Below are 25,992 nucleotides of genomic sequence, written 5' to 3' on the forward strand. Positions count from 1 at the left end.
AAAACAAAACAAAAAAGAACAAAACAAAACAAAACACAAGCCCTGCACCGCGTTCCTGGCAGACACCACGGACTGGCAACGGACGGGCGCTCGGGCCGCGCGGGCCGGAGCCTCGGTGCGGAGCACACGGGACTGGGAGGGCCGCGGCGCCGCTCGACGGGCCCGGGCCCACGGGCGCTCACGTCGCGGCTCCGGCTCCTGCCGCTCGGTCCTCGCCAGCCCAGGCTCCTGTCCGCGCGAGGCGGGGCGGAGGAGACGGCAGCCGGGCTCCCGCCTGCACGAAGTCCCATCGCGGGCAGCTGGCGTGTCCCTGGCGGGGTCTTCGCCGCCAGCCACGGCTGCGGCGGCCCGGCCTGTTGTGTCGGAGGAGAATTTTTTTTTTCCATTTTTATTTCTTTAACATGTGCAAAGATAAGCCTGGGGTCTGTTCCTATCAGACCCTAGAGAACTAAAAAGAAAGCCCCTTCTTTGAGAACCACACACCATCCAGAGCAGGGCGAGAAACGAGGGAGAGGGCGGGGAGGCCTCCCGCGGCCGGGCGGGTCCAGGCGCTGACCGCGGGCGTCGGTCGGCCACAGTCCGTGCGGGCCGTCGTGCTGCGGGGCGGCCGAGCCGGCTCCGGCGCATCTGCCCAGCCGCTCGCTTCACCCGTTCCCAGTGCCCCCTGCAAAGCCAAGGGCAAGAATGAGAGCCGGGGCTGCTTTCTGGGGAGGCCCCCCGCTGGGACGCCGAGACCCAGGCCAGGCCGCGTCCCTGGGGACCCGAGCGCGCTGGCTGCCCCGTGCCCCCTCCTCCGCTCGGGGTCTGCCGCTGGGGAAGGGCTCGTGATCCCAGGGAACAGGAGGGCTCTAGCAGCCAGAACTCGGGTCCCAAGCCCCCCGGCAGCAGGAGTGGGGGGCGGCGGCCAGCAGGCGACCCTGAGGACCCCGCCGGGCCCGCTCCCAACTCCAGTGGACCCTGCGCTGGGCGTTTCTGTCACACCAGTGGCTTGATAGTGAGTCCACACCGGAGCCCAGCTATGTAATTGTGCCCCGCTCCTGCCTTCTCTCTATCTCAAATAAAGAAAAACCTTTAAAAAAATAATTAAAAAAAAAATAAACACAGCCTTCATAAACAAATAAAATCTTTTTTAAAAAGTATTTTTAAAAGGGCGCCTGGATGCCTCAGTCCGTTAAGCATCTGCCTTCAGCTCAGATCATGGACCCAGGATCCTGGGATTGGGCCCCACATTGCAGGGGCGGGGGGGGGGGTCCCTGCTCGGCGGGGAGTCTGTTTCTCCCTCTGCCCATCCCCGGTGCTTCTGTTCTCTCTCTCATGCTCACTCTCTCTCTCTCAAAGAAATAAAATCTTTTTTTTTTAAGTAATTAATGATGAATAATTCCTTCTCAGGCAGCACCAATGTGTACCTCTCACTGTATTGTGTATTCACATCTCACAAAGGATTCGAGGCCCAAAGCGCTTTCATGGGCTTTCCCAATCATCCTTCCACTCCTCGGGGGCTGGCCGGGCCAGTGGAAGACCATTTTACAGGGGCAGAAACTGAGGCTCAGCAAGATTAAAGGGACGTGGCCAAGGTTTTGCAGCAAGTTAGTGACAGATCCAGCACGTGAGGCCAGCCAGGCTCCGAGTCCTGTCGAGAGAGAGCCCTTTCCAGTTCACTGTGCTCGTAACATCGCAGTAACAAGGAATGAACCTGGTGCTTGCAAGGTATGACATCCGTCATTAGCATGAGACACTGGACAGGAGCTACAGGCAATGGAAGAGATGTTGTCCCCACCAGGGAAGGACCTAGAATCTCTGGCCTTCCCACGGAACAGCCATTATGACTGGGGCTCCCCACTGAGTGTGTGAAGGGCACTCGTTCCTATCAGCCTGTCTCGAAAGTTCCCATCTTGCCTGCAGTGTCAGTGTGGCTGGAAGGAGGAGAGAGGTAACCAGGTCTCAGCCAATCTTGGGCCTGGGCCTCGACACCAGGCAGCGTGCCTGGAGAAAGTCGCTCTTGGAGGTCAGCCCTGCTAGGCCTGGGAATCTCCGCTGCCTCCTTGGACCACGTGCCGGGCCCAGCAGGTGGTCCTCTGGCGCACACAACACCCCCAGTTCACGAATGAGGGAACCAAGGTGCAGAGACGCTCCACAGCTTGCCCCGACTCACTCAACAAGTTATAAATTTGTTAAAAGGGCACCACATTGGAAGAGAATCCTCCAGCTATCCCAGAGCAAGAGCTCCAGTGACCAGAAAGGAGGGGCCTCCGGGGAGCCCCCCACTCCCCGGTCTGTCTGGATATGGCATTTTGAAACCATGTCTGTGTGGCACTTTCTATACGATTGGAGAAAATACCATTCTACTTCAGAAATGGGAGAAGAGACGGCCGAAGATTGTTCATTCGTTTTAGAATCAGTACTAATTACAGGGGTGACGGGGAGGGGACTTTTCTGGACACTGAGGGTCAAACCAGCACCTCCTTCCCTGCTTGGCAGATGGCTTATCTTGGCTACCGACCTGGAGAGGGAAGGTGCTGGAACAAGCTGCCGGGGTCTGACTCAGTGACACCCTAGAGCCCCCCAGAGCCACCAATAGGGCCTGGGCTACTGCTGCTGTAGCCTCTGCAGGACCCACATGTGAAACTTTCTGGAGGCAGAGACCCGAGCTCTGTGTCCTCACTCTAGTAACGGGTAAGCCAGACAAATGTCCAGTGCACAGCTCCCTCTAGAGCGACCAGAGCTATGTCCTACTTGGGGACACCATGTGGCCTCTGGCCACAGTGGGCATGCTAACAACGAGCCGGTGAGCTCCTTCATACTCGCTGACCTTTCAGTTGTTGTGAGGAGCAGGAAATAAAACTTGCCCAAGTTTTATTGGGCAAGTGAGATGGTGTCATCATCCCACTGAACAATGACACCCTCGTGTCACATCTCTCTGATGGCATTTATCACTCTATTAGTTTTAGATTCAGAGAGCATTCACCTCTGGTAACCCACTTGAGCCTCATAAAACTTCTGTTAGGCTTTCACCATCCCTGTACGGATGAGGAACCTGGACTTGGGGCTTCCATGGCTGGTATGTGGTGGAGCTGTGTCCTCTCTCCAGTGGCCACACTGTGCCCATTCAGACACCAAGAAAGTGGTACCTCCTACTGCCTCTCTGGACCCCGTCCCCACCAGGTCATAACTTGAGCTACACGGAGGGGCCTCCCAGATGAACTCACTCAGAGCTCTCCCCACGATGTGGGTTCCTCCGCACCTCAGAGAGGCCCGGCCCCTCCCCCAGCCCCACACAGTGTAGTCAGGTGCCACCAGCTCTGAGATGGCCCCTGTGGAACTGCATCACCCAGTGGGGTGCTCTCCCCTGCACTGTCCCGGGGCAGCAGTGGGGGATGATCCAGGCAGGTAGGTTCTCTGCAATGAGCCAAGCACCATCCCCACAGCCTCTCTGGGGAGGATGATAGATAAGGAGGCAGATCTATAAAAACCCTCTCATCAGGGTCACCTGGCTGGCAAGTGGTGGCAGCTTGGACCAGGGCTCATGCTCTATAGACTAGGCTCCTTCTCAGGGTAGAGAAAAGGGAGAGAGGGCATAGCAGCCTCACACCTTCCACCTCCAAGACTCTAGGACCACCCTATGTCAGTCCTCCCCTATGCTGGGGACCTAGGGATCCAAGGGCCAGGCCCCATGTCTCCCACGCAGGCCACCTCTGGGAAGCTTGGGAACATAATCCACCTGCCTTTGATCCCTTGATTACTCACCGACAGCACTCTGAACTTGAATCCCTCCTCCTCCCCATCCCCTTCCATAAACTCAGTAAGAGTGGCCCCTGCTCCACCCAAGCTTCAGATCTGTCAGGATATGGGCTTATACACGGCTTCCCCCACCCACCTCCTCGAGGCCAGGAGGATTTATGCTTGTGCAAAAAGTGGCATGAAAGTTCAAGGTGGGTGCAAAGGGGTCTGCCCCTGGGGTAAAGAGAAGATCTCTGGCCAACTATTTCAACAATTTTAACCCCCTCGGGTTACAGTAAGAAAACTGAGGCCCTTGGAAGTGAAAGAACAGGAAATTAGGGACTTTGTGGAACAGGGCAAATTCCGGACCAGAAGTCAGGTGTCCCTACTCTGCCTCCACAGATGCTCAGTAGTGACAGCCAGTGGCCATGCAAAAATTTGGCCTGGCTCACCGTGTACTAACTTGTACATGTGAATCAATTGCTTGCAGTCTCGTGTACACACACCTAGCTGGGATCTGTGCTTTTTGTAAGCCACCAAAAGCGGCGCAGGGACCATCCCCACTGGAGCTGGGGAAATCCTGGCTTCCTATCTTGGCCGCGGAAACTTGAGTGTCTTGGACAGCTCAGAAACAGAAGTGGGGTGGTCAAGAAGAGGTGGGCAAACCCAGTTCCCTGTCCTGAGGCCCCCCGGCCCCCCCACCCCAATGCGCCACCCTACCTGGCTCCCTACTTGCAGGTGTGCACGTCGTAGATGCGGATGCACTCCTGGCAGCTCACGTAGCAGCACCAGTGGAAGATGCAGTGGCATTTCTCCTTCCGCTTCTCCGTCCTCGTGTTGTGGCCACGGCCACAGCACAGCAGGTCGCAGCCATCGATGCCGTGAGAGGTGACATTGCAAGTCCGGTCCCTGGTGCCAAAGGAGCCCGTCTCGGGATTGGGCTCGCAGAAGTTGGGGGAGTTCTCATAGTAGACCAGGTCCCTCTCGGTGGGCGGCTTGAACAGCGCGTACTTGGCGCGGAGGGTCTCCACCCAGCCACGGGATTCACGGTGCTTCTCCACCACCATCTCCGAGGCACTGTCGTACTTGTCCTTGAGGAAGTCGCCGATAGCGCGGAAGTCGGGTTGGGCCCACCAGCAGGTCTTGACCTCGCAGCTGCCCGACAGCCCGTGGCACTTGCATTTAAGGTGCATGTGGTCCAGGATGGTCTGGGGAAGAGGAGTAGCGGGTGGCCCCTGGCTCGAACCCCCCTGGGAGCACCACCTAGGCCCTCCCTCTCTGCCCCTGCCCACCCGATTCCTGGAGCCTTCTCTATTCCTAGCGGGTGTCAGAAGAGAATGGATTGGGGGCGAAGGTACGGACCTAAAGGATGATGGCCATGGTTTCCTGCCCCTTCACAGCCCCAAGCATTGGCAGAAATCGCAGCCATTGCTCAAAGCTATAGGAAATAGGGACTGTGATCCTAGTTTAACAGATGGAGAAACTGAGGCTGGGAGCTTAAGTGACTTGCCCTACGTCAAACAAGCAGAGGAAGCAGTGGAGGCTGAGTTCAAAGCCAGGCCCAGCGGTGTCCAGAGCCCTGCCCAGGCAGCCCTGCCCAGGCAGCCCAAGAGCACCCATCGGCCGGCGGGCACCTGCACCAGAGCTGACGCATCCCTGGGCAGGCGCAGACGGGGAACAGCCCAGGGAGGAAGGGGAACGGAAGGGGTGATTGTGGGGTGTGGGTGGGGGCCAAGCACAGGCCAGGGGAAGGAGGAGAGCAGGGAGCCCGGGCAGCACGAGGGCCACCAGAAGGGCAGGGCGGGGCGAGGCCAGCCGGGCGGGCCAGGGCCAGGGTCCGAGGGGTAGGTGGAGGGGGGTGGTGTCCGGCGAGGGCGGTCGCGGCTCACCGTGCGGCCCGCCTCGTTGTTGTGCTTGTTCATGGCCGAGCGTGCGTCCGGCCTGTTCTCACGCGCATCCGCGAACTCCCGGGACACGAGCACCCCGAAGTCGGCGTCCTCGCTGCAGCCGCCCCACTTCCAGCCCTCGCCGGGCGGCCCCTTGTGATGCGAGTCGCAGCCGCAGATGGTGGAGGTGCCCTCGGCGCAGGAGCGCGTGACGGCGAAGGCCACGCCGGCCGAGGCGATGGCGTGCACGAAGGCCGACTCGCGGGTGGCTGCGGGGAGGGCATTGCTCAGGCCGGGTCGTGGGGCGCAGCCGCCCTGCCTCGACCTCCCCAGCCGCGGGGAAAGAGGCAGGAACCGAGGTGCCCTTCTGACCCCCTTGGGCTGGCCCAGCCTCTGAGGTATCCCCGCTTTACAGATGAGCAAACTGAGGCCCGGGCAGCCAACGGATTAACCCAGGGCCTCGACGCCTGGCCCAGCACGGAGCTGACCCTGGTAAAAGCAGCCACAGAAAGTACAGCCCCGGCAGGTTGCTGAAGGGATGGGGCCTCCTGCCCTCCAGCTGCCCAAACGCAGCCCTCCCACTCCGAGAGCCCGAGGCCTGCGGGGTGAGGCCCCCCGCCCCCCACCTAGAGGCGCTTGGGCAGACCCTTCCTTTCCGGAGAGCCGCAGTTACTCTGTAACAGGGGTGTGAGTTCCCTCTGCCGCGGACGCTCCCGAGCCTCCCCCTGCCACCACCGGGAGGACAGGACACAGGACACAGGACGGGACCCCAGGGCGTCAGGGCTGCCCCCCCACCTCAGGATACCGATGGCCACCTTGGAGCGCTCGGTATGCGCCAGAGTCTGCCCTTCATGGGCTTTATCCCATTTAGTCCTCCCCCAGGGAAGCAGAAGGTCTTAGTATAGGCCCATTTTACAGATGCAGACATTGAGGGCCAGAGGGCCAAGGCCTGGGACACCTGCCGTCCCCCGCTCTCCCTCCCGACGGGCGAGGGACCCGGGGCAGGAGGTGACCCAGAGAGGCCTAGAGGGGCCGCGGCCCGGCTGGGCACACAGGGGAGAGCGGTGGCCGCGGGGCCACCTCGGAGGGGCCGCCCGGCCCGCCTCCACCGACCGCCCCAACGGCGCACGAGCCCGCGAAGCCGCGCGGACTGAGGCCGGTGGGGCGGGGCAGGGCCCGAGGCCCCCCCCCCCCCCGCGCTGTCCTCGCCCCGTGCAGCTCCCGCCCTCCGCGGAGCGCCCGCGCCTCGCTTCCGGCCGGGCCCGCGGCCTCTCGCGGCGGCGGCGGCGCCCGGACCCCGGGCCGCGCTCGGTTCCCAGCCCCGGGGCGGCGGGGGCGGCGGGGCCGGCGGGGGCGGCGGGGGCGGCGGAGCGGGGCGCGGATTAGCCTGGGAGCGGCGCTGGCAGCCCCGCTGTGCCGGTCCCCGTCCGGCGGGGCCCGCTGGGCCGCTCAATCCGCCTTTGTTCGCGCGGTGTCACACCGCATTACCCGCATAATGCGGCCGCCGGGCCCGGGCCGCCGCGCCGGCCGCCACCGCGTAGCAACGGGCGGCTCCCGCGGCCGGGCCGCGCCCCCGGCCCCGGCGCCGGCCCGCGAAATCCCCATTGAAGCGGCGCCCCCCGCCCCCGCCCCCGCGCCGCGCCGCGCCGAACGGCCAGAGGGCGTGTGAATGGCGCGGCGGCCGCAGCGGGCGCGGGGCCGGGCGGCGCGGCGGGGGGCGGCGCTCGGGCCCCTTTCAAACCGCCTGAGCCCTCGGGGCCGCCCGCGCCGCCCCGCCCCGCCCCGCCCCGCCCGCGCCCGCGCCCGCGCCCCGCCGTCGCGGCCCGTCGCCTTCCGGCCGCCGACCCCCGCCCCGCGGCTGCCGCGCGGGCCCCCTGCGGGCCGCGGCCCCGCCCCCCCCGGCCCCGCCCCCGGCCCTCCACGCGGGGCCGGGGCGCACCCGCGGGCGGCGTGGAGCCTTGTTCCCGGGCCTGCCTCCGCTTCGTCCAGTTCCGGAGTTTCCGCCCTACCCCCCCCCCCCCCCACGAGTGCCCTCTCGCAACCTAGAGGAAGGCAGGCGCGAGGCCTGCAACGGTGCCTGGAAGCGTTTAGCACAGACGCGGACGGGCCGCACGCTCAGAGGCCCGACTCCATCGCCAGACGTCCCAGGAGGGTGGCAGCGACCGGGCGAGCCTCGCTTTTTGGGGAGCGCGTCTAGACGCCAGGCTGTTTGATTAAGAGCTACCTGGCCCGAGGTGGGGCACCGGAAGGCGGTGAGACTGACACGCCAGGCAAGATCAGGTTTGAAATGCAAACCGCCGCCACTTGGCCCCAATTAGAGGCCAAACCTTTTATGTAAACAAGGAATAATTAGCTTTGGTAATAGAAGCGTAAACAGAATCATCATCCATTGATTCGCTAATTGCTCCTCTGTCCCTTGACAATGGCCGGTAGGTCAGACGGACCCAGCACTGCTGAGGCCCAGGTGAAGGGCTCCCCCCACCCCACCCCACCCCGCGTGCTAAAATCTAGAGGGTCAGTGCCCCTCATCCTCCACCCCACACCCCACCCCCAAATCCACCTGGCTCTCAGATCCCTGTTCCTTCTGGCTATAAATATAGTTCTTGTAAAAGAAGGGAGGGCCAGGCTCAAGGGTTCGGGTGGCAAAGCCTTGGTGGTGGTCCGGAGGGTTCAAGTTGCCGCAGAAAAGGAGCGGTGGCTCCAGGGGGCCAGCTGGGGTCATTAAATTCCGGGACACTGCCATTCCTCAGAGTTGCCCATCTTCAGCCCAGAACTCACCACCCCAAAGTTCCCTTCGCCCTCATCCCTCTCCCCTAGTCTTGCTTCAAGTCAAGTTGTGTGAATGCCAATCATCTCAGGCACCAGGTGATTCGCCTCCCAGGTTGCAGGAGGGTGAGGAAGGTACCCCGAGGCCAGCATGCCCTCTAGCCCTCCACTGCAGATCCAGAGTGCAGGGGCAGGGCGGCCAGCAGAATCTTCTCGCAGAAATGCTTGGGGCAATGCAGTGCCACTAGCACCGGGCAGTTTCCTCAGCTCCAGAATTTTCTATATGGGAGGGACCCAGAGGTGGCGATGCTCCCCACCTCACCCAAAAGCTGGATTTGCATGGCGCTCAACACAGTGTTGGGAAGATGTCACAAATGTCCACATCAAAGCCTCCCCACCTCACTGTGAGGGGGTGAGGACAGAGGCCACGGCCCCCTGTCCTGCCCTAGGATCTCAGGACGCAGAGCATCCCAAGGCTGCTTGCCCTCCAGCAGCACCTGGGAAGGTGTGGCTGCCATGGTGACAGTCTGGGTCAGTCCAGAGGGGGCCAACCCACTTTAGAGGCACCTGCAGGTCCTGACCAGCTTCATGGCCATCCCCTGGGGACCCCTGGGCCCAAAGCTGAGGCACCCTGACGTGGAAGAGTCACCACGACCTGCTGCCCTCCCCTATCTGGTCCCTCCCCCACCTGCTACCCGGCCCAGAGACAGTACCTTTGTCCAGGACAGGACCGAAGATGGCCAGGCTATCATCTATGGTGGTGCAGTTCCAGCGGCGGCCCCGGAACTGGTGCTGGCACTCCTGGATGCCCAACTTCACTCCCTCGGCCACGCTGGGCATGATTTCAATGTAATTCCGGCAGAAGCGCAGCTGCTTGGGGACCAGGCCTGGGATGGAGCCGCAGAGCAGGGGCTGTGAGCCCAGGGATGTGTACTGCTGGCCCAGGGCCAGGGACCTGCAGGCAGACAGAGGGCGGTGGCACTGCCAGCACAAAGCACATGGCCCATCACTGGCCCTTGTTCTTCCCAGGGAGCCCTGGGGGGTAGGTGGAGCCACGGAGGGCCCGCAGGCCAGCCCCAACCCAGAGCCTTGAGTGACCTGGCCCCTGAATGTGCTGCCCTGATCGCACGAGTACACTGGCCCCTTGAAGGGCAGGGCTCAGGTCCAGGCAAAGTCGCCCCCTGATGTAGGCATATCGGACGTGAGCGTGGGGACCCTCAGAAACCTCTCTCAGGGGCACTCAGGGGGCAACGCAATACCGCATGAAAAGAATCCTGGATTGAAAAGAATAAAAATAAATTAAAAAAATAATAAAGAATCCTGGATTGGAGAGATGGAAATGGGAGGCCCAGGTTAAGTCCTGGCATTGAAGCGGTTGGGCTGGACAATCTGCTAGGGAGTCTAAGTTTCTGGGTCCACATGGAGGCTCTGGCGACCCATGGGAGATAACCCAAACCTAAAGCAAAGTAGGTGCCAGGAGCTGGCTTGACCCCAGTCCCATCTCAGATGAAGCAGAGAAGCCGAGAAGCCTCAGTTCTTCAGCAGGGAACTTGGACATGCATGTGTGCCTAAGGTTTGCATGCACACATGGACACACGCACGCTGCCCGTGGCAGTGCCCCTGAGCCTCCTCCCCAGGATGCTGCCTGCCCAGCTCAAAGCCCCTCGGTGTCTTCCCCAGGGAATTGGTGGCTTCTACTAGGTCCTCTGTGCTTTGTCCACAGGGGGCCTCCAAAACCATCTTGACAGCTTCCTAGAAGTTTCGAGAGTGCCATCTTTCCCCTCACCGGAGACTGGAGCTTGGCTTTTTTTCTTTCTTTCTTTCTTTAAAGATTTCATTTACTTATTCATGAGAGGCACAGAGAGGGAGAGGCAGAGACTCAGGCAGAGGGAGAAGCGGCCTGATGTGGGACTCGATCTCGGGACTCCAGGATCACACCCTGGGTGGAAGGCAGGCGCTAAACCGCGGATTGGCTTTGTTTCAAGACAAGTTAGCTCAGTGTCCAGAGGGGGAGGATCTCAGATCATGCTCTCCCAGCCAACACTTACGACCCCAGTCAAGTCACCTTGCCCTTCTAACCCTCATTTCTCAATGCATAGCCTGTCAACCTCAGCTTTTATAAAGAGCCAACAGAAGGAAAGATCTTGTGGGGAGGCGGCGGAGGAGGAACAAGAGTTTAAAATACTAGAGAGCCAACGTGCGGCTCTTCCACTCTCTCCCCCAGCACAGGAACAGCAGGAATGACATTTTGTGTGAGAAACTGAGAAAATGATCCGTGGGTCTCAGTGGACTTGAAGGCCAGTTGCGATCAACCCTGTGATCAGGAGCAGTGTGAGCAAGAAGAAGGTTTGCACTGGGGCCCATCTCCTCCCCCTTTACATCCAGCACTGACCCAAGGCTCTAGTCTGACAGTGACCTCGGTCGAGTCCCCCACCCAAAGTGATGACAGAAGCCTTAGGAAGAGGGACCTCAGATCAGGAAACATAGGCACACAGGGCTGAATTAAACATTTGCCATTTATCAGCTCTTATTATGCACCGGATGCTTTACATGTAGCATTTCCCATCACTTCTCCAAGGCGGAGAATATTACTACACCCCCCCAAGGCGAGGAAGCCCAAATTTGGGAAGTAAGACAGCTTGCTCAAGGCTTTTTGATGCCGGGTGTGGGGCAGAGCACAGCACACTCGCCAGGCTGAGCCTTTTTCTTGGGTTTGCTTCATTGAATCCTGTGACAACTGTATGACACTGAAGGGGGCATTACAGCGGCCCTGTTTTTGGGTGGCGTAGTATTGCGTCCTGAGTAACCAGCCCAGTGCACAGAACTGCTAAGAGTTTGCTCGTTGGACCCCAGGCCATCGGACTCCAGAGCCGAGGAGTGTGTCGCTTGCCTTCTGGGCAATGCCTGCTTGGGGCCTGAGCTGGGGGTGGAGGGGGCGGTGGCTGCAGGCCTGGCCCATCTGTGTCCTGAGCCTCACCACGGATCCCTTGCCTGAGTGGGAGAGAGCAGGTCCACCCAGAGCCCACTGATGGGCACATGGCACACGGCCCCTGATGGGGCCCTGCAGCCTGTTCTCTCCTGCCCCCACCCTGTTCACAGTTATAAACAGGGTATCCTGGCAAGAATGATATTCAAACGTCTATCACTGATTACATGCTGGGCCACTTCTAAGCGCTCCTGTCCCTTACCCTATGTAATCCTCGAAGCAAGTCCTTGTCATCACATTATTATCCCATTTCCTAGATGAGGAAACTGAGACCAGGAAGCTAAGTATCCTACCCTAGTCTGCAGGACTGCAACGCGTCAGCGTTGAGCCTCCCTCCCCGTTCAGGCTGCCTCCCCACGTGCTCTTAACCGGCTGCCCCAGCAGCTCTGCAATCCCTGGAGCCGGAACGGAGCCCAGGGTTCGGGCTGGATGGTCAGCACAGCGCCATCCTGAGAGGGCGGCTGGGGAGCAGGGCTCCCCTGGGAAGAAGCGCAGGCCTTTCCACTCCCTTCTCTGGCATTTAGGAGCCTATGAGGAGGACAGTCAGAGGGGGGCTGAGACCCGATAGGGGACTCTGCTACCTGCACGGCCCCTCCTTGGTTTGGTCCTGAATGTGGTGGTGGCTCCTGGCCCCCTCCCCGTGCCCTGGCCTGGCTCCTGCCTGGCCCAGAGCAGCAGGGGAAGACCTGGTACCCACTTCCCAGCCTCAGTGTTCTTCCCCTTTGGCCAGGCCAGTCTCCCCAGTGTCCCCACCACAGGCATCTCTGTCCTTGCATGTGTCGGGAGGTGTGGACCTCCCCTGTGGTGGCCACGCTTGCCGTCAGCATGGCCTCCTGCCCCCTCTACACACTCTAATGTGGGCCGGTCTGTCCCCCAATCACTTCTGGCACCAGGGGTCCTATCCCATGTCACCCCCCATTATTGATCTGCCCACAAGCCAAGGCCCCTAGTGCCCCAAGGCTCCAGCCTCCCTTCACCCAGAGTTGAAAGTGGGGCCCCAGGGGCCCTCCAGGACCCTTCCTCTACCCCTTCCCCTCCATCACTTTCCTTCCTCCTCCTTCCTAGCTCTCCCCTCGCCCCTCGGTGGGCCTGGGCCCCCTCAAGCGAAGCTGAGCCCTGGGCCAGAATCAGAGCCTATGGGAGGAGCCCTGAGAGAGCGTGGAGCCCACAGGGAGAGGCGGCTTGCCCCCGGCTGCACAGCCCGAACCCCAGAGTCAGGTGGGGCTGCTGGCCACCGTGGAGAGGGATGCCGAGGGGTGGGGACCCCCCCCCCACTGCCTCTTCGTTTCCACTCGGTGAGGCCACTTCTGTCCCAGCACTCCAAAGGGGTGCCCACTCCCTGGTCTCATCAGCCCCCTGCAGGTGGGCCTCCCCAGCCCAGCAGAAGCCTCCAGCCCCGGGCACTGGCTGGCTGCCAAGGCCAGAGTTGCTCCCCAAACCTCCCTCAGCAGGGAGATGCCTCGTTCCTTGCCCCTCCTCTGAAGGACACTGAGCCCCTGAGACTGTAGTCTCCTCCGACCCAAGCAGATTCCCTCTGGCCCCCCGCGGCCACGTGCAAGGCCAGCAGTCAGAGCGACAGCCGTTCCTCTCGCACACCCGGCCTGGCACCTCACGGATGCTTCCTCACCACAGCTCCAGGAGGTGGGCCCTGCCACCCCCATTTTACAGAGGGGGAGACTGAGGCATAGAGCAACCAGGCACACGGGGAAGTGGCCGAACCGCAATTCAGCCCTGGGTTTGTCTGACTCCGAGTATGACGCCGCTCACCCTCTGAAGACAGCTCCGGGCCTCAGAGTTGGTGAGTTCCTTCCTCTCCTGCCATGCCCAGGCTTCCCCCTGATGCCCGGGCCAGCCACTGTGTGCCCCACGGCCAGGCTGCCCAGTGCAAACCCGGCTCTGCTCTTTCCTAACTACTGATCTCTAACAGTGCACACAACTTGTCCCTGCCTCAGTTTCCTCACCTGTAAAATAGACGTAATAAGAGGAAGAAATGATATCAAGAGCTGGGCACATGGGAAGCCTTTCATAAGCTTCAGTCGTTGTGGTTACCATGTGTTGAAGGGTTGTCCCCAGCACTTTGTCCCCTGCCCTGTCAGCAACCTTCTGCCTCCTGCCCTGTCATTCCTGACTTGATAGAACACTTGAGAATTTCCAGAGCCCCTTCCCATCCATCACTGGGAAGGACACCTTGGAGCAGAGGAAAGTCGGCCCCTTCCCCAGCAGCTCAGTCCTAACTGGGGTGGCTGGACAGACATCTGTGACCTGGCTGAGTGTTAAAGGTAACCCAAAAGGAGACATTTCCAGAATGTTCCATTCGAGGGTTTCAGCTCAGACCTGGACATTCTGCTGGTCATGAACAAGGCCCTCTGGGAATGGGGGTGGGGCTAACGAGGCCTCTGCCATGGGATTGATTTCAGTAGGAGAGCTGCTCTCCCCCAAACATGGCCTGGCACCCCTGGCCTTGCACTCCTCCCCACACGGGACTCAGGTCTGAAATCCCACCACAGATGCATCAGTTTAGCTCACAGCTCCTTGTCTCGATTATGAAGTCCACGTTCCCCTGGCCAGGGTGGGCTGGGGGACGTCACACAGTGAGCCTCATTCGCCTTAATTCTTCCCGCCAGAATGCAAGTGGCTCTGGGGGCTCTGCCCAGACGCCACCGTCTCCCCGTCCCTGCTGTCCCCACGGCCGCGCCAGCTGAGCCCCCTCCACCTGGAGCACCTGTCTGCTCACCACTAGCTCCTGACAATCAGCTTACCCATCCTTCAGGACGTGATTCGTGGGTCCCCTCCTTTCTAAAGACTTTCATGGGCCCCCAGACAGTCCTGCCTCTGTGTCTTTCCTGTACCCTATTCAAACCTTATCGCAAAGTGCGGGGCTCTTGTGTTTCCAGTTCGGTCTGGCTGTGGGAGTCTGAGCTCCCCAAGGAGAGAGGTTGTGTCTCTTCTGTTTCTCCAACACCTCGCCCCGTACCATGTACACTTGTGCACACACATGCACATACACACACACATGGGCACACTTGGTCTACGGAAAGGCACGCAATAGGTTCTCGCTAATTCTCAAGGGAAGGAATGAAGGAACCACTCCTTCCCCAAAAGGCCAGTCTGATGGCCCCTGTCTTGCAGCTCCTTAGCCTCACTCCCCAGGAATCCAGGCATCCGGAGGTTTCGCCTCCACACAGGACAAGACTCCTCGGTTCCGCAGAGGAAGTCCCTATGGTTAGGACCTCAGACGACAGCCAGGCTCCCAGGGGAGGTGGGGACCCGCCTGGCACTGGCAGCTGGTGAGGGGGAGGGCGGAGGACACTGCCAGGCCTTCCCAGCCGGGCACGGGCTATTTATACCCAGCTCCTGGCCTGACCCTGCCCTAGGCCCTGCCACCCTCCCCTGAGGACAGCTCATCCTCCGCCCCAACCACCCACTGCCCAGCTGGGCTGAGGATAGACACAGGCAGCCAGGCAGATGGGCAGCAGGTGCCAGCGAGCAACAGGCTGCTCGTGGAGCCGCGACGCTGACCTCTCAGTGAAAGTCCCTCTCCAAGCAGGCCGGACTTCAATAAGTACACTGCCCTATGGGACTCCCGCTGCTCCCCGGTTCTCCACCCCCCCGCCCCCCGACACCACCTCTGTCTCCAGAGGGCTGAACATGGGCCTATGCAGTGAGCCAGGGCAGAGAGAAAACTTCTAGCCACAGACCGCGGTCCGCCTGGACGCCAGCCTGACTTACACAGCTATCACACGGTGAGACACAAGTGTCCTGTGCCGGGTATCCTGTCCGGTGACGCTGGCACTGCTGACACACAGGTCCTGCCATCGCCCAGCAGAGGCCTGCCTGGCTTCAGGCTGCCAGGGCTGCATGCTGCGCTGTCCCTACCCTGCCTTCCTTAACGATCTCTCAGGGTTGGAGCCCTGTACCCCAACCAGTGGCCTCTCTTGTACCCAGACTTGTTTCGGTTCTTTAACTTGGGCCTCCCTACTCCCCAGCGTAATAAGATTTTAGAGATGGAGGGGCCTCGGGAGGCCTCTAGTTCAGGGTGTTTTGTATTTGTTAGCTATTTTTTTTTCCAGATGGAATCATACACAACCTCCCCGCAGCCCTCTATACATAAAACAGATAAAAAGAGGGGACCGTTCCTCTTTTAAAGCTAAATGTATGGGGCGATTTGGGTGACTCAGTCGGTTGAGCATCTGCCTTGGGCTCAGGTCATGATCAGGGTCCTGGAATCGAGCCCCGCATCGGGCTCCCTGCTCAGTGGAGGGAGCCCTACTGCTCCCTCTGCCTACTGCTCCCCCCTGCTTGTGCTCTCTCTTTCTCTGTCAAATAAATAAATAAAATCTCTTTTAAAAATGTAAAATTTAAAAATAAAGCTAAACGTACAATTACCAGTTGATGGAGAAATTCCACTCCTAGCTATGGGCCCAAGAGAATCGAAAGCAGGAACGCAAATGGACATGTGCACGTCAGTTTGACGGCAGCGCTCTTCACAGTAGCCAACAGGTGGGCACCCCAAGCGTCCATCAGAGGGACAGACAACGAAATGTGGCATATCCCTACAGCGGAATATTACTCAGCCGCAGAAAGGAATGAAGTTCCTTATTCCGAAGCACCTGCTCCGACACGGATGAACCTTGACAACATCATGCTGAGTGAAAAAAACCAGTCCATAAAAGAACAAATATTGTATGATTCCACCTACGCGAGGCACCTAGAATAGGCCAATTCCTATGACAGGAATAGACGCTACCTGGGAGCGTCTGGGAGGGCACTGGGAGGGAAGTTACTGCTTCGTGAGTACAGCTTCTGCCCCCACTGAAGGCCCCTCCTCGGGATGAACCCTGACGATCACACGTCTAATCTGAGCCCTTCCTCCTCTAGTTGGGAAGAGCGACCGAGGCCCAGAGAGGGTCCCAAGTCACACTGTCACATACGGGCAGGCCCGGGGGAGACAGGCAGTGACACAGCTCAGGGAGAGTCTCCCCTTCCCCTTCTTCCAGTCTCGGGTGAGCTCCATGGCCAAACCTCCCCCAGTTGTGCCTTTCTTGGAGTCAGGAAGGTCCTCACCTTCCCCCAGGGCAAGCTTCACTAGCTCTACCAGCCCTGGTCAGGACACCTGCCATGGGTGCTGAGAGGGGTAAAGGAGACAGAAAGGGGAAGGAGTCGGAAACCACTTCCTCTGTGGTCTTCTGTCTCTCTCCTCCAGAGTGACCACCATGTTTCTGGAAGCTGCACTATAAGCCAGTGCTTGGTGCTCCACCTGCTGGCTCCTGGGCAGTACTGGGCAGTACTGGGCAGGTGCCCTCCCTGTTCCCCGGCCCAGTGGGGCCCCACCCTGGCCTGGGACAAGACGAAAACTTCCAGAAGGAGAAGGCAAGGCTTGGAAATGGACAGGAAATAAAGAGCCAAGTGTTGATTTGGAAACACAAGGCTATTACCTTTCCATTGAGGTCAAGAGGTCCTTTGGGGCTGGCTGATGGCATGAAGGGAACCTGACAAGTTCAGCGGCACATCCTGAGTGGGGCAGGCCAGGGGCAGGGCCCGGTGGGCCCTGATGCACCTAATTCCTGGGACACCAGGAGCTATGACCCAGAATGGCAAGTCAATCACTGCCCCTGACATGGGAGGCCCAGGTTAGGACACCAGCAGGGAAGGGTTAGTTCCCGTCCCTCGGCAGGGAACTTGTGACAAAGGCAGACAGACCTAACTCATGTTTCCCAAGCTACAGCTCTCCTTGTCCCACCACTGATCCTCTCTGGAGCAGGTGTGGGCCCCATGGATGCAGAGCACTAACTCAACCCCGCACCCATCTCAGTGCAGGCCAAGGCTAGGGAGTCTCTTCTGAGTCCAAAGGGGCTCCTGTTCCCGTGACCTACGGGGCAAGCCTAGAGACACCTCAACAGATGCCTTTCATCAAAGAAGTGGAGAGATAGCTCTGGACCTATAAGAACTTCTGAACCCAGGAAGGCCCAACCCTCCTGCTGGGCTTCCCATCTTGATTTAGTCCCAGCCAGCCAGCCCAGGGCAGGAGGGCAACAAATGTGTGGAGTGGATGCAGGTGCCCGCCCTTGGGAGAGGAGGTTAAAGCCTTCCTTTGGTAAACAAATTCATTCCCCGCCTGTTCACTCAACTCACATTTGAGTGATGATTTGGAATCGGGCAGAGCGCCAGGTTCTGGGGACATGGAGCGGCATTAAGCCACACCCACAGAGCACCCAGACCAGGGGGCATGTGCCAATTACGGAGCCACAGCATTTCTCCAGCACCTCCCAAGTCTGGGTGCCATGGGTGCCATGAACAAGGGACAGAGGCTCCCAAGGCTCTTGTGACCTATAACCCTTGTAACCACCATGCCAGAGGGTGCACTGTCGGAGCCAAGACATGCAGGAGGCAGAGGCGAGAGGGTCCCAGCCAGTGGTGATGATGAAGGCATGGCCGGGGCTCCCTCGGGAGGCACTGGGGTGGCAGGGAAGCCCCAGGCACGAGGTGGGAGTGGGAACCACAGCTGCTCCACTCCAGCTGGAGACCAGAAACTCTACAAAGGAGCAAGATGGGGAAAGGAGCCCTGAGTGCCAAGCTTTATGCAGGCAACCCGGGCAGCCATTGGAGGCTCCCAAACTGGCCTTTGGAATATTAATCTATTAGACAAAATCTATCTGTGAAATGGGCCCCAGGGGGCATTATGCTAAGGAGAGTCCCAGGCTTGGCTGCATGTTACAACCCCTGGGGGACATGTTTTCACTGGTTTGGGGTGACCCATATGCATGAGCGGGGCCAGAGGCAGGAGGGGCATTAGGAGCAGAGAGGAGGGAGTGCATAGGAAATAGGAGGGACAAAAGCATGACCAAGGTTTTAAGCCAGGATGACCAGGAAGATGGATAGGATGTCAAAAGAAAGGGAACTTAAAAGGTGAAGCAGGTTTGGGAAGAAAGACAAAGATAATTTGTGGGGCCAGTGAGACCCCCCCCCCCCCTAGACACCCATGTCCAGGCCATGCTGGAAAAAGACAGGCCCTGGAAATTCAGATTTGGGAATCTGTGCTGGAGCTAATAGCTGAATGATGCTTGAGGCCTTGTCCTTCCCCACGGCACACGGTAAAGGGTGAGACACCAGGGACCCTCACAGTGTAGGTGCCCAGGGAGGAGCCCTTTTGGTGCCTTGAGAAATGCAGGGCACTCCTGGGAAGAAGGGCACCAACATGGGGGCCGGGACCTCATGTCAGATGGCCCTCACATATTAGGCCGAGACATGGGGAAGGCTCTCCCAAAACCCTGCAGGAGGCAGGGTGGTTGGGCCTCAGTCAGCCAACATTAGCACCAAGCGCCCACGTCTGGCTTCTGTTTCCCGGTATTTCTGATGAGGTCCCCATGGAGGCGAGGCCAACATACTTGGACAGAGTGAGTCACCACACCCTTCCTTTGCTCTGGTCTTTCTCTCTTCAACTTTTGTCCCCACCCTCCTCCCTGGGTGAGAGCCCTGAATGCACACTCACCCATCAACTCACAGCCTCGTCCTCCTGTAGGGCCCCTCTCTGTGCACATGGGTGGCATCTCCCAGCCTGACCCTCCTGCTCCTGCCTGGAAGCCACAAAGGGAGCCCTTCCCTCTCACCCTGGGACACAGGTCCAGGGCCTTTCCCTCAGGTTGGCTCAGCTGAAATCTGGGCCTTTGGACTTTGGTCTCAGCCTTTTCTGGACCTATCACCCTGTAGCGTGTGCCCCAGGTTACCATGAGTGTGGCAGGGACAGGAGGATGGGAGGCTGGGGGTGAACGTGAGAGAAAAGGGGTATTCCAGGCCAACTGTCCACACCACCATGGATGGTAAACCCACACATCCCCCAAACATGAAGCCAAAGTTAAAAACCATTTCCTCCCATTGGGCAGCACTGATGACTCACCATGGGAGCCCGAGAAGGGTCTTCCTGCCTTCCTCTTTCTCCCTAAACTCTCCAACGCAACAAGCTGGGCGCTATGGCCAAGGGGTCACTTCTACCTTTGGTGAGCGACCTTGACAACCTTCCTCTGCCTGCTGCCTTCTAGAGGTCTCCTTGCAGGGCCAAGTGGCGCCCTCTGAGGAGGTGTGCTAAGACTGCCGGAGGGCCCAGAGGGGCCACAGCTCTGGATAACCCTGGATGGAGGTGATGAGGTGGGTGGTGGACACTCAAAACCAGGGATTTGATCAAAGACTGAGTCCCCATCAGAGGGAGGGGGCAGAGGTGCGGGCCCTGAGCTCCATCCACCATCCCGTCCAGAGCCCTGTGGGATGTTTCTTTGGGGAGGAGAGGGAGGGAGGGGAAGGCGGGCCAGCCTCAGCTGGAATGTTACGGCTTCTGTTCTCCAAAGCAGCTCCCAGAGCGGCTGGCCTGCGGCTCCCGGCTGATCTGATAAGATGTGACAAGGCGGCCTGAAAAATGTTGAAACCTGTAAAATGTTTAAACCTGTTTTTTGTTGTGTTGTGAGCATGAGGGTTTTATTTATTTATTTTTTCTCAATTTCATAGGAAAGTGGAGATGATCAGAGTAGAGAAGGGGAGGAGGGTGGGGGAGAGGATTGTCCCCTTCAGCCAGATTGGGAGGCAGGGCTCAGGGCAGGATGGTCAGACTGGGGGAGGAGGAAAGGAGGGTAAGAAGTGGGAAGACGAAGCAGGGGGGAAGGGCCTGGGGGGGGTGAGAAGGTGAGAGTGGAGGGAGGAAGTTGGTGCGGTGCTGGCCTTTCCTCCCTCAGCACCCCGAGAGGACACCGTGAGCTCCTTCGGGCAGGTATCGCCCTAGGAAGACTCACTGTGGGACACAGAAGTGCCTGAGCCCACGTGGGTGTCCAGGGAGAAGTGAAAGGGGTCCAGGCCCAGGGCCTGGGCCCTCAGACTCCCTGAGGGTCTCCCGAGAGGCACCAAGATGATGGCAGACAATTGCTCACAGGTGACCACAGAGGCTCCCTGGTCCACTTGCTTTGCCAAATGGTTCAGGTCTCACAGCTGAGCCCAAAGACCGCTTACCTGTTCGATGGAGCCCTGCTCTTTTGCGGTTGGAAGCCGAAGCCCAGCCTCTCCTCTCAGACCCACAAAGGGTTGTCATGCTCTTTACAGATGAGGCAATGGAGGCCCAAAGACACTAAATGACGAGCCTAGGGTCACAGCACTCCTGCCCACCAGTTTTGGGCGACTCTCTGAAAGTTCCCTCAGTGGGTCCCATCTTTCCTGCCCAAGAGATGCAAAGGGTTCTAGAAACCAAGGGGCGGGGGGGGGGGGGGGGGGGGGGGTGAGGACAGCCTGGGTGACTCAGCGGTTTAGTGCTGCCTTCAGCCCAGGGTGTGATCCTGGGGTCCTGGGATCAAGTCCCACATTGGGCTCCCACATGGAGCCAGCTTCTCCCTCTGCCTATCTCTCTCTCTCTTGAATAAATAAATAAAATCTTTAAAAAAAAAGAGAGAGACCATGGTGGGACCAGGTGTCTCTAGGGCGCTCACTGGTACAAGGTCAGAGCTTAGGAAAGACCTGCTGAATAAAAGTGTCTACCTGAGGAGATTCTCCTGCTGGTCTCTTGCTAGTTGGAGGAGGCAGGGAGGGGTGGAAGATGCCCGAGACGGCTGTGGAAGCAGTCTGTAAACAGCCCCACGGGCTCATTATTCTCGCACGGTACCAGGCCACAGAGTGTCGAAGTTGGGTGGGGCCTTGGGCTAATTCCTTCATCCGCTCCCTCAGAGAAGCAGTGCGACCTGCTCAGGGTTCCTCCACGGGTTGGAGGCGGGGCAGGGGTCAGCCCGGGCCTCGCGACCCCAGCCGGACCTCTCTCTCCCTTGAAGCCTGGGGTCCGAGGGCTGGGGCTTCATTCATTACACGTCCATCCCGTGCCTGGTGTGTATGTGAGATGGAGCCTCCACCCGCCTTGGAGGCCTCCACCCTGGTGCAGGACAGACGTCCCCGCAGGTGGACCGCAGTGATGGCAGAGTGTGAGGGTGCAAACCACAGGGGTGGGAACGCTGAGAGACAGGGGGCCCAAAGCCAGGAATTCATCCTCAAAGGAGTCACCTTTGAGCCGGGCCTTGCAAACCAGGTCAGCTTAGACACCCGTGACCCCCAGATCTTGGCCATTGGTTTCTTCCACCTTCCCTCCCACCAACCAGAATTCTGAGCTCATTTCAGCCTGGGAACCCATCTCCCCTTCCCCGGCCCCTCTAGCTCCCAAGTCACATAAAGCAGAGGTCAGTCTCCCATTGTCCAGATGGGGAAATGAGGGCTCTACAGGGTTAGGCGGCTTGTTCCGAGAAGCCAAGTCTGCAGGTCCCCGGGCCAGGATTTTTCTGTAGTAGTTCACACACTACTTTACCCTTCAGGCCAGTTCCGGTGAAAGACAAGACAGTGCCTGCCTGGCCCTCTTGTTCACTTTGGACTCCTATTCATCCACCAAGGTTTGATTTTTAAAACCTCCTCTTCGTGGTCCAGTTTGAACTGGTCCCTCTGGATATTTCCCAGTTCTTATACATGCCTGAGAGGAACCTTAAACACATCCCACCGAGTTGTCCGTTGACTCTCTAAAACCCAGTTTTTTGAGAGGACGACTTACTTCACTCATTTGTATATGAAGGGCAGAGTGTCTGGTTGACCCCAGGCCCAGCATTCCTCCTGCTCCTTCTGCCACACTGAGGGCCACACCTGACTGGCCCAGACTTTCCTCACCTCCTCAGGTCCCGCAGGCCACCATCAGGACAAGCTGGGGTCATGGGGTGGCACTACTGGTTCTCCGGGCCCTATCACACAGCTGCTGGCTTTACCATCCAGAAACCCTTTGAATCTTAGGAAGAAGCCTAGGAGGGACCATGGAAAGGAGAACCACTTGCCTGGGAATCCATCCTCACAGCAGGCCCCCGGGCTCCTCTGCAGCCATGGGGTGGGTATATATCTTCACTCAACAAACATGTATACTGGGCCCAGCCCTGTGCTGGGTGCTGGGAGCACAGAGAAGTGGGTGGGGGCACCCCTTGTTTTGCAAGGACTCCCAGTTGAGCCTGGGAGCTGCCCCCAGTTACCCCACATTCCTCTCCTGCTGGGGCCCAGATACCCACCCACCCTGCCTCACACCCAGTGAGATCACACTGGGGAAGGCTCAAGGATGTCACCTACCTCAATCATCCCACCTAGACTCCCCTATGCCACTTTTCAGAGGACAGGGGACAAGCATTTATTAGGGGGGTGGTTTTGAAAAATACAGACACCTGGGATTCAAAGCCAGCCCTGCTGAATCAGACTTTCTGGGGAGGAGTCCAGAAAACTGGATCATAAAAACCTCCCCCAGAGTGTGACAGTAGCATGGTATGAAATGATGCAATGTGAAGTACCTGGCATCCTGTAGGAAGTTCTCTGGTTAAAGATATTTAACCTGAATCTCCCCAGGCTTTGAGAAATAACTGTCAGCTGTCAGGAAACCCGAAGGATAGAGGAACAAACCAAATGACACAATAGGGAAGTAACCAGACAAATTAAGAATGTGGGGTGGTGCACAGGGCTACTGGACTTAACTTCCCAAAAGTTCCTGTCATTTTTAAAAAGTATATGTGTGTGGGACGCCTGCATGGCTCAGCAGTTGAGCGTCTGCCTTTGGCTCAGGGCCTGATCCTGGATTCCCAGGATCGAGTCCCACACCGGGCCCCTTGCATGGAGCCTGCTTCTCCTCCCTCTGCCTATGTCTCTGCCTCTCTTTTCGTGTCTCTCATGAATAAATAAACAAAATATTTAAAAAAAATGTTGGGGGGGGGTGAGGGATGCTTTAGTTTAAAATAAACCTAAGATGCATAGCAATCAAATGATTGGAACCCATTTTGAAAATCCTAGCCATGAAGGCATTTTGAGGATAACTGGGAAAATCTGAATCTTTAGGAATCATTATCAATCTTGCTAAGTGTAACAATGGTATATGGTCATAGGGTCATCCTTATTTTGGAAATAGGGTGAAAAAGAGTCATGATGACTATACTTAGTTTGAAATGGTTCAGCAGAAATAAGCCAAACTGGGAGCAGGGGTAGTTTGGGGGTATGGGGTAGGGCAACCAGCCAAACGAGGAAGGATGCATACGTCTGCTCCTTGTACAACTATTTTGCCTGTTTTTCAGATTAGCAATTTTCAGAATACGACTTCAAGGAGCAATAACAATAAAAACTCTCACCAACTCAGGACTTCTGGCCGCAACCATGCAGGGCTCCAACCCGAAACTCTGGACGGGGTGGGTGGGGGTGGGGGGCTGAGCACTGCGTGGCAGGTGCACAGGGGCAGGGGCTGTGGGGCCGGGGGCTCTTGGGGTGCTGCTTGCTCCCTGGCTTTCAAGGTGGGTACTCCCCCCATGGCCCCAAGGATGCGCAGGTGAAACAGGCGGCACCTGGACTTTCCCTCTCTGTCTAGGGAGGCTCCACTCAAGTTCAAAGCTGTGGCTGCCCCTCCCTCTCGCCCCATTCCCCATCTGCAGGAGAAGCAGCCAGAGCGAGCCTCAACATCTTCCTCTGTGCCCCCCTAAATTCACCAGTCCCGAGTGCTGCCGCCAATTCCTCTGCGGAGTCCTTACGTTCGCTCCCTCTGTCCTTTCTTCTCAAGGGGCTCATTGCCAAAGGCGCCTGCCTGGGTTTTGCAAACATCTACTCAGCACCTGTTAAGAGCTGTGTTCCAGGTCCACCGCAGACCTCTGCAGGACCTCGTTAAATGTTCCAGAGCTCAGAGGGGTGGATCGCTGCTTCTCAACCCTGGCTCGGCGTCAGATGGCCCCAGGGGAGCTGACAGCTGCTGATGCCTGGGCTCCACCCCCAGAGAAACAGATGGAACAGGTCTGGGTGCCCCCTCTTTTCTGTGCTATTCCATGCTACGGGGAGGAGGCAGGGTGGAGACCGTCCTGGGTCACAGACGAGGCTCAGAGCCCGCCCAGGGAGGTGGTGGGAGGGGGGGCCCTCACTCCCTGCTATCCATCCTCAGGGACCCCACCTGTATGGCTCCCAGAATGAGTCCATCCTTTTCCACCAGCCACTGGTGTTGTCTACCTACCTCTCATGAAAGGAGCCCTCCCTCAACCTCCCTCTCCTGGGCTCTCCACAAATCTCCTCTTCACAGTGAGGGAGGCACAACTTTTCTGACCCAGCAGCAGCAGCACGTCAGTAAAAAGTGCTTGGGCGTGCCCCTCCATTGATACCCTGGGTCTAAACCACTGGCCAGAAAATGAAATGCTCGTAGGTACGCGCATCACAAAACACACGCTAGCATACACTGGGTAAAGAGAAGATGAAAAGTCTATTTCAAGAGTGTTAGCTTCCTCTTACAGCCTAATGCTTTATCTGATGACCCCCCCACACACACCTTTATCCTGATTCTCAACTTACTTTCGTTAGCCTTGCAGTGGTGTGAGCAAGTGAGCACATCAACACTCTTTGGGGCTCACAGCCCCAGGCGCCCTCTCCCAGTGGGGCTCCACATCTTGCATCATTCTTAGCCACAGCTGCTTTTTTTTTTTTTTTGTCTCAGACTTCCAGATCTCTATGCATCTCTGACTGGAGATGCTTTTTCTCCCCAAGTCCATGCGTAGAGCTCGCACTCACCTCCTCTGGGTCTGTCCTTACTTCCTGCCCCCTCACCTCCGCTCACTGCCTACGCCCTGCCACCCCACCAGACCAGGCGCATCCCCACACAAGTGCCAGCGCTATAGAAAATTTCTGTACTTTTAGTCCAGTGTTCTGTCCATATTCATGACAAAAGTAGGAATTTCTTCCAGGAGGAAACACATTTAAGACAGAAAAGATAAAAATGACACACCATGCTCACACACATTCATACACGTATGAATAGCAAACGTGTCAGGTAGAAAAAAAAATCTCTTTACAAATAGGATGTGTCTGTGTCATGTGCGTTCAGCATGAGGGGCAAAATGTCAAAGCATATTTGGTCCAATTAAGGACCCTGAGGAATCACTGTGGCCTGAGAAGGCCCAAGTCACCACAGGCAGGAGGAGGTGCCCGCAAGGCCCAGGGAAAATGAGCTAATGGGGACACAACGGTGAAATAAGAGGCAATGCCTTATCCAGGTGCATACCCAATGAGAATGTAGGGCGTATTTATTGGGGTAGAGAGTACCTAATAAGGTCACGAGAAAATAATTTACTGAGTTCTGTAAGTAGGGTAGTGAGGGGATCGATTGGTGGGGGTGCTGAGCGTGATTATTATTATGAATAATAACAAACAGCTAACTTTTACTGAGCCTGACTAGTGCCAGGAGCCACGGAAAGCACGTTACATAGAATATATCTTTTCATTTGCCAGAGAACCCTCTGGAGGTTATAATTATCCCCCTTTGACAAGTGACAACATGGGTTCAGAGAGGCTAAGCACACATGTCTGGGGTCACACAGCTAGGAAATGGAGGCACCAAGCTGCCTAATAAAGCAGTAGGGGAGACATTTCTTAGGACAGAGTCTGTATGGGGCATGTTGGTTAGGAGCTGGAAGAGGAGGGGAAGGAAATACTCAAGTAGATCCTGCCACTCAGGCTGCTTTCTGGATTTATAGGGCTGTAAACTCAAACGTCGGGGCCCATTGATCTTTTTTCCTTTGAATGTTGTCATGGCTCTTCCATACTCGAGATCTATTTGTCTGTATCCCAGAGAGAGCTAGACTC

General features: G+C 58.0%; 1 protein-coding gene across 1 annotated transcript in view; it reads right to left on the reverse strand.

Annotated features, from left to right (window-relative positions):
- Positions 1-400: 400 nt before the first annotated feature.
- The window catches only part of WNT3 (Wnt family member 3), a 46,264-nt gene continuing 20,672 nt past the window's right edge, over positions 401-25,992 (reverse strand). The window contains exons 2-5 of the mRNA XM_072746951.1: positions 9,083-9,324; positions 5,607-5,872; positions 4,438-4,925; positions 401-664 (exon numbers count right to left, since the gene is read on the reverse strand). Coding sequence (XP_072603052.1) covers positions 4,446-4,925; positions 5,607-5,872; positions 9,083-9,324 — 988 coding nt within the window. The 3' untranslated portion in view covers positions 401-664; positions 4,438-4,445. The remainder of the gene's footprint in view (positions 665-4,437; positions 4,926-5,606; positions 5,873-9,082; positions 9,325-25,992) is intronic.

The sequence above is a fragment of the Vulpes vulpes genome, chromosome 2, assembly GCF_048418805.1.
Source record: "Vulpes vulpes isolate BD-2025 chromosome 2, VulVul3, whole genome shotgun sequence".
Classification (NCBI taxonomy): domain Eukaryota; kingdom Metazoa; phylum Chordata; class Mammalia; order Carnivora; family Canidae; genus Vulpes; species Vulpes vulpes.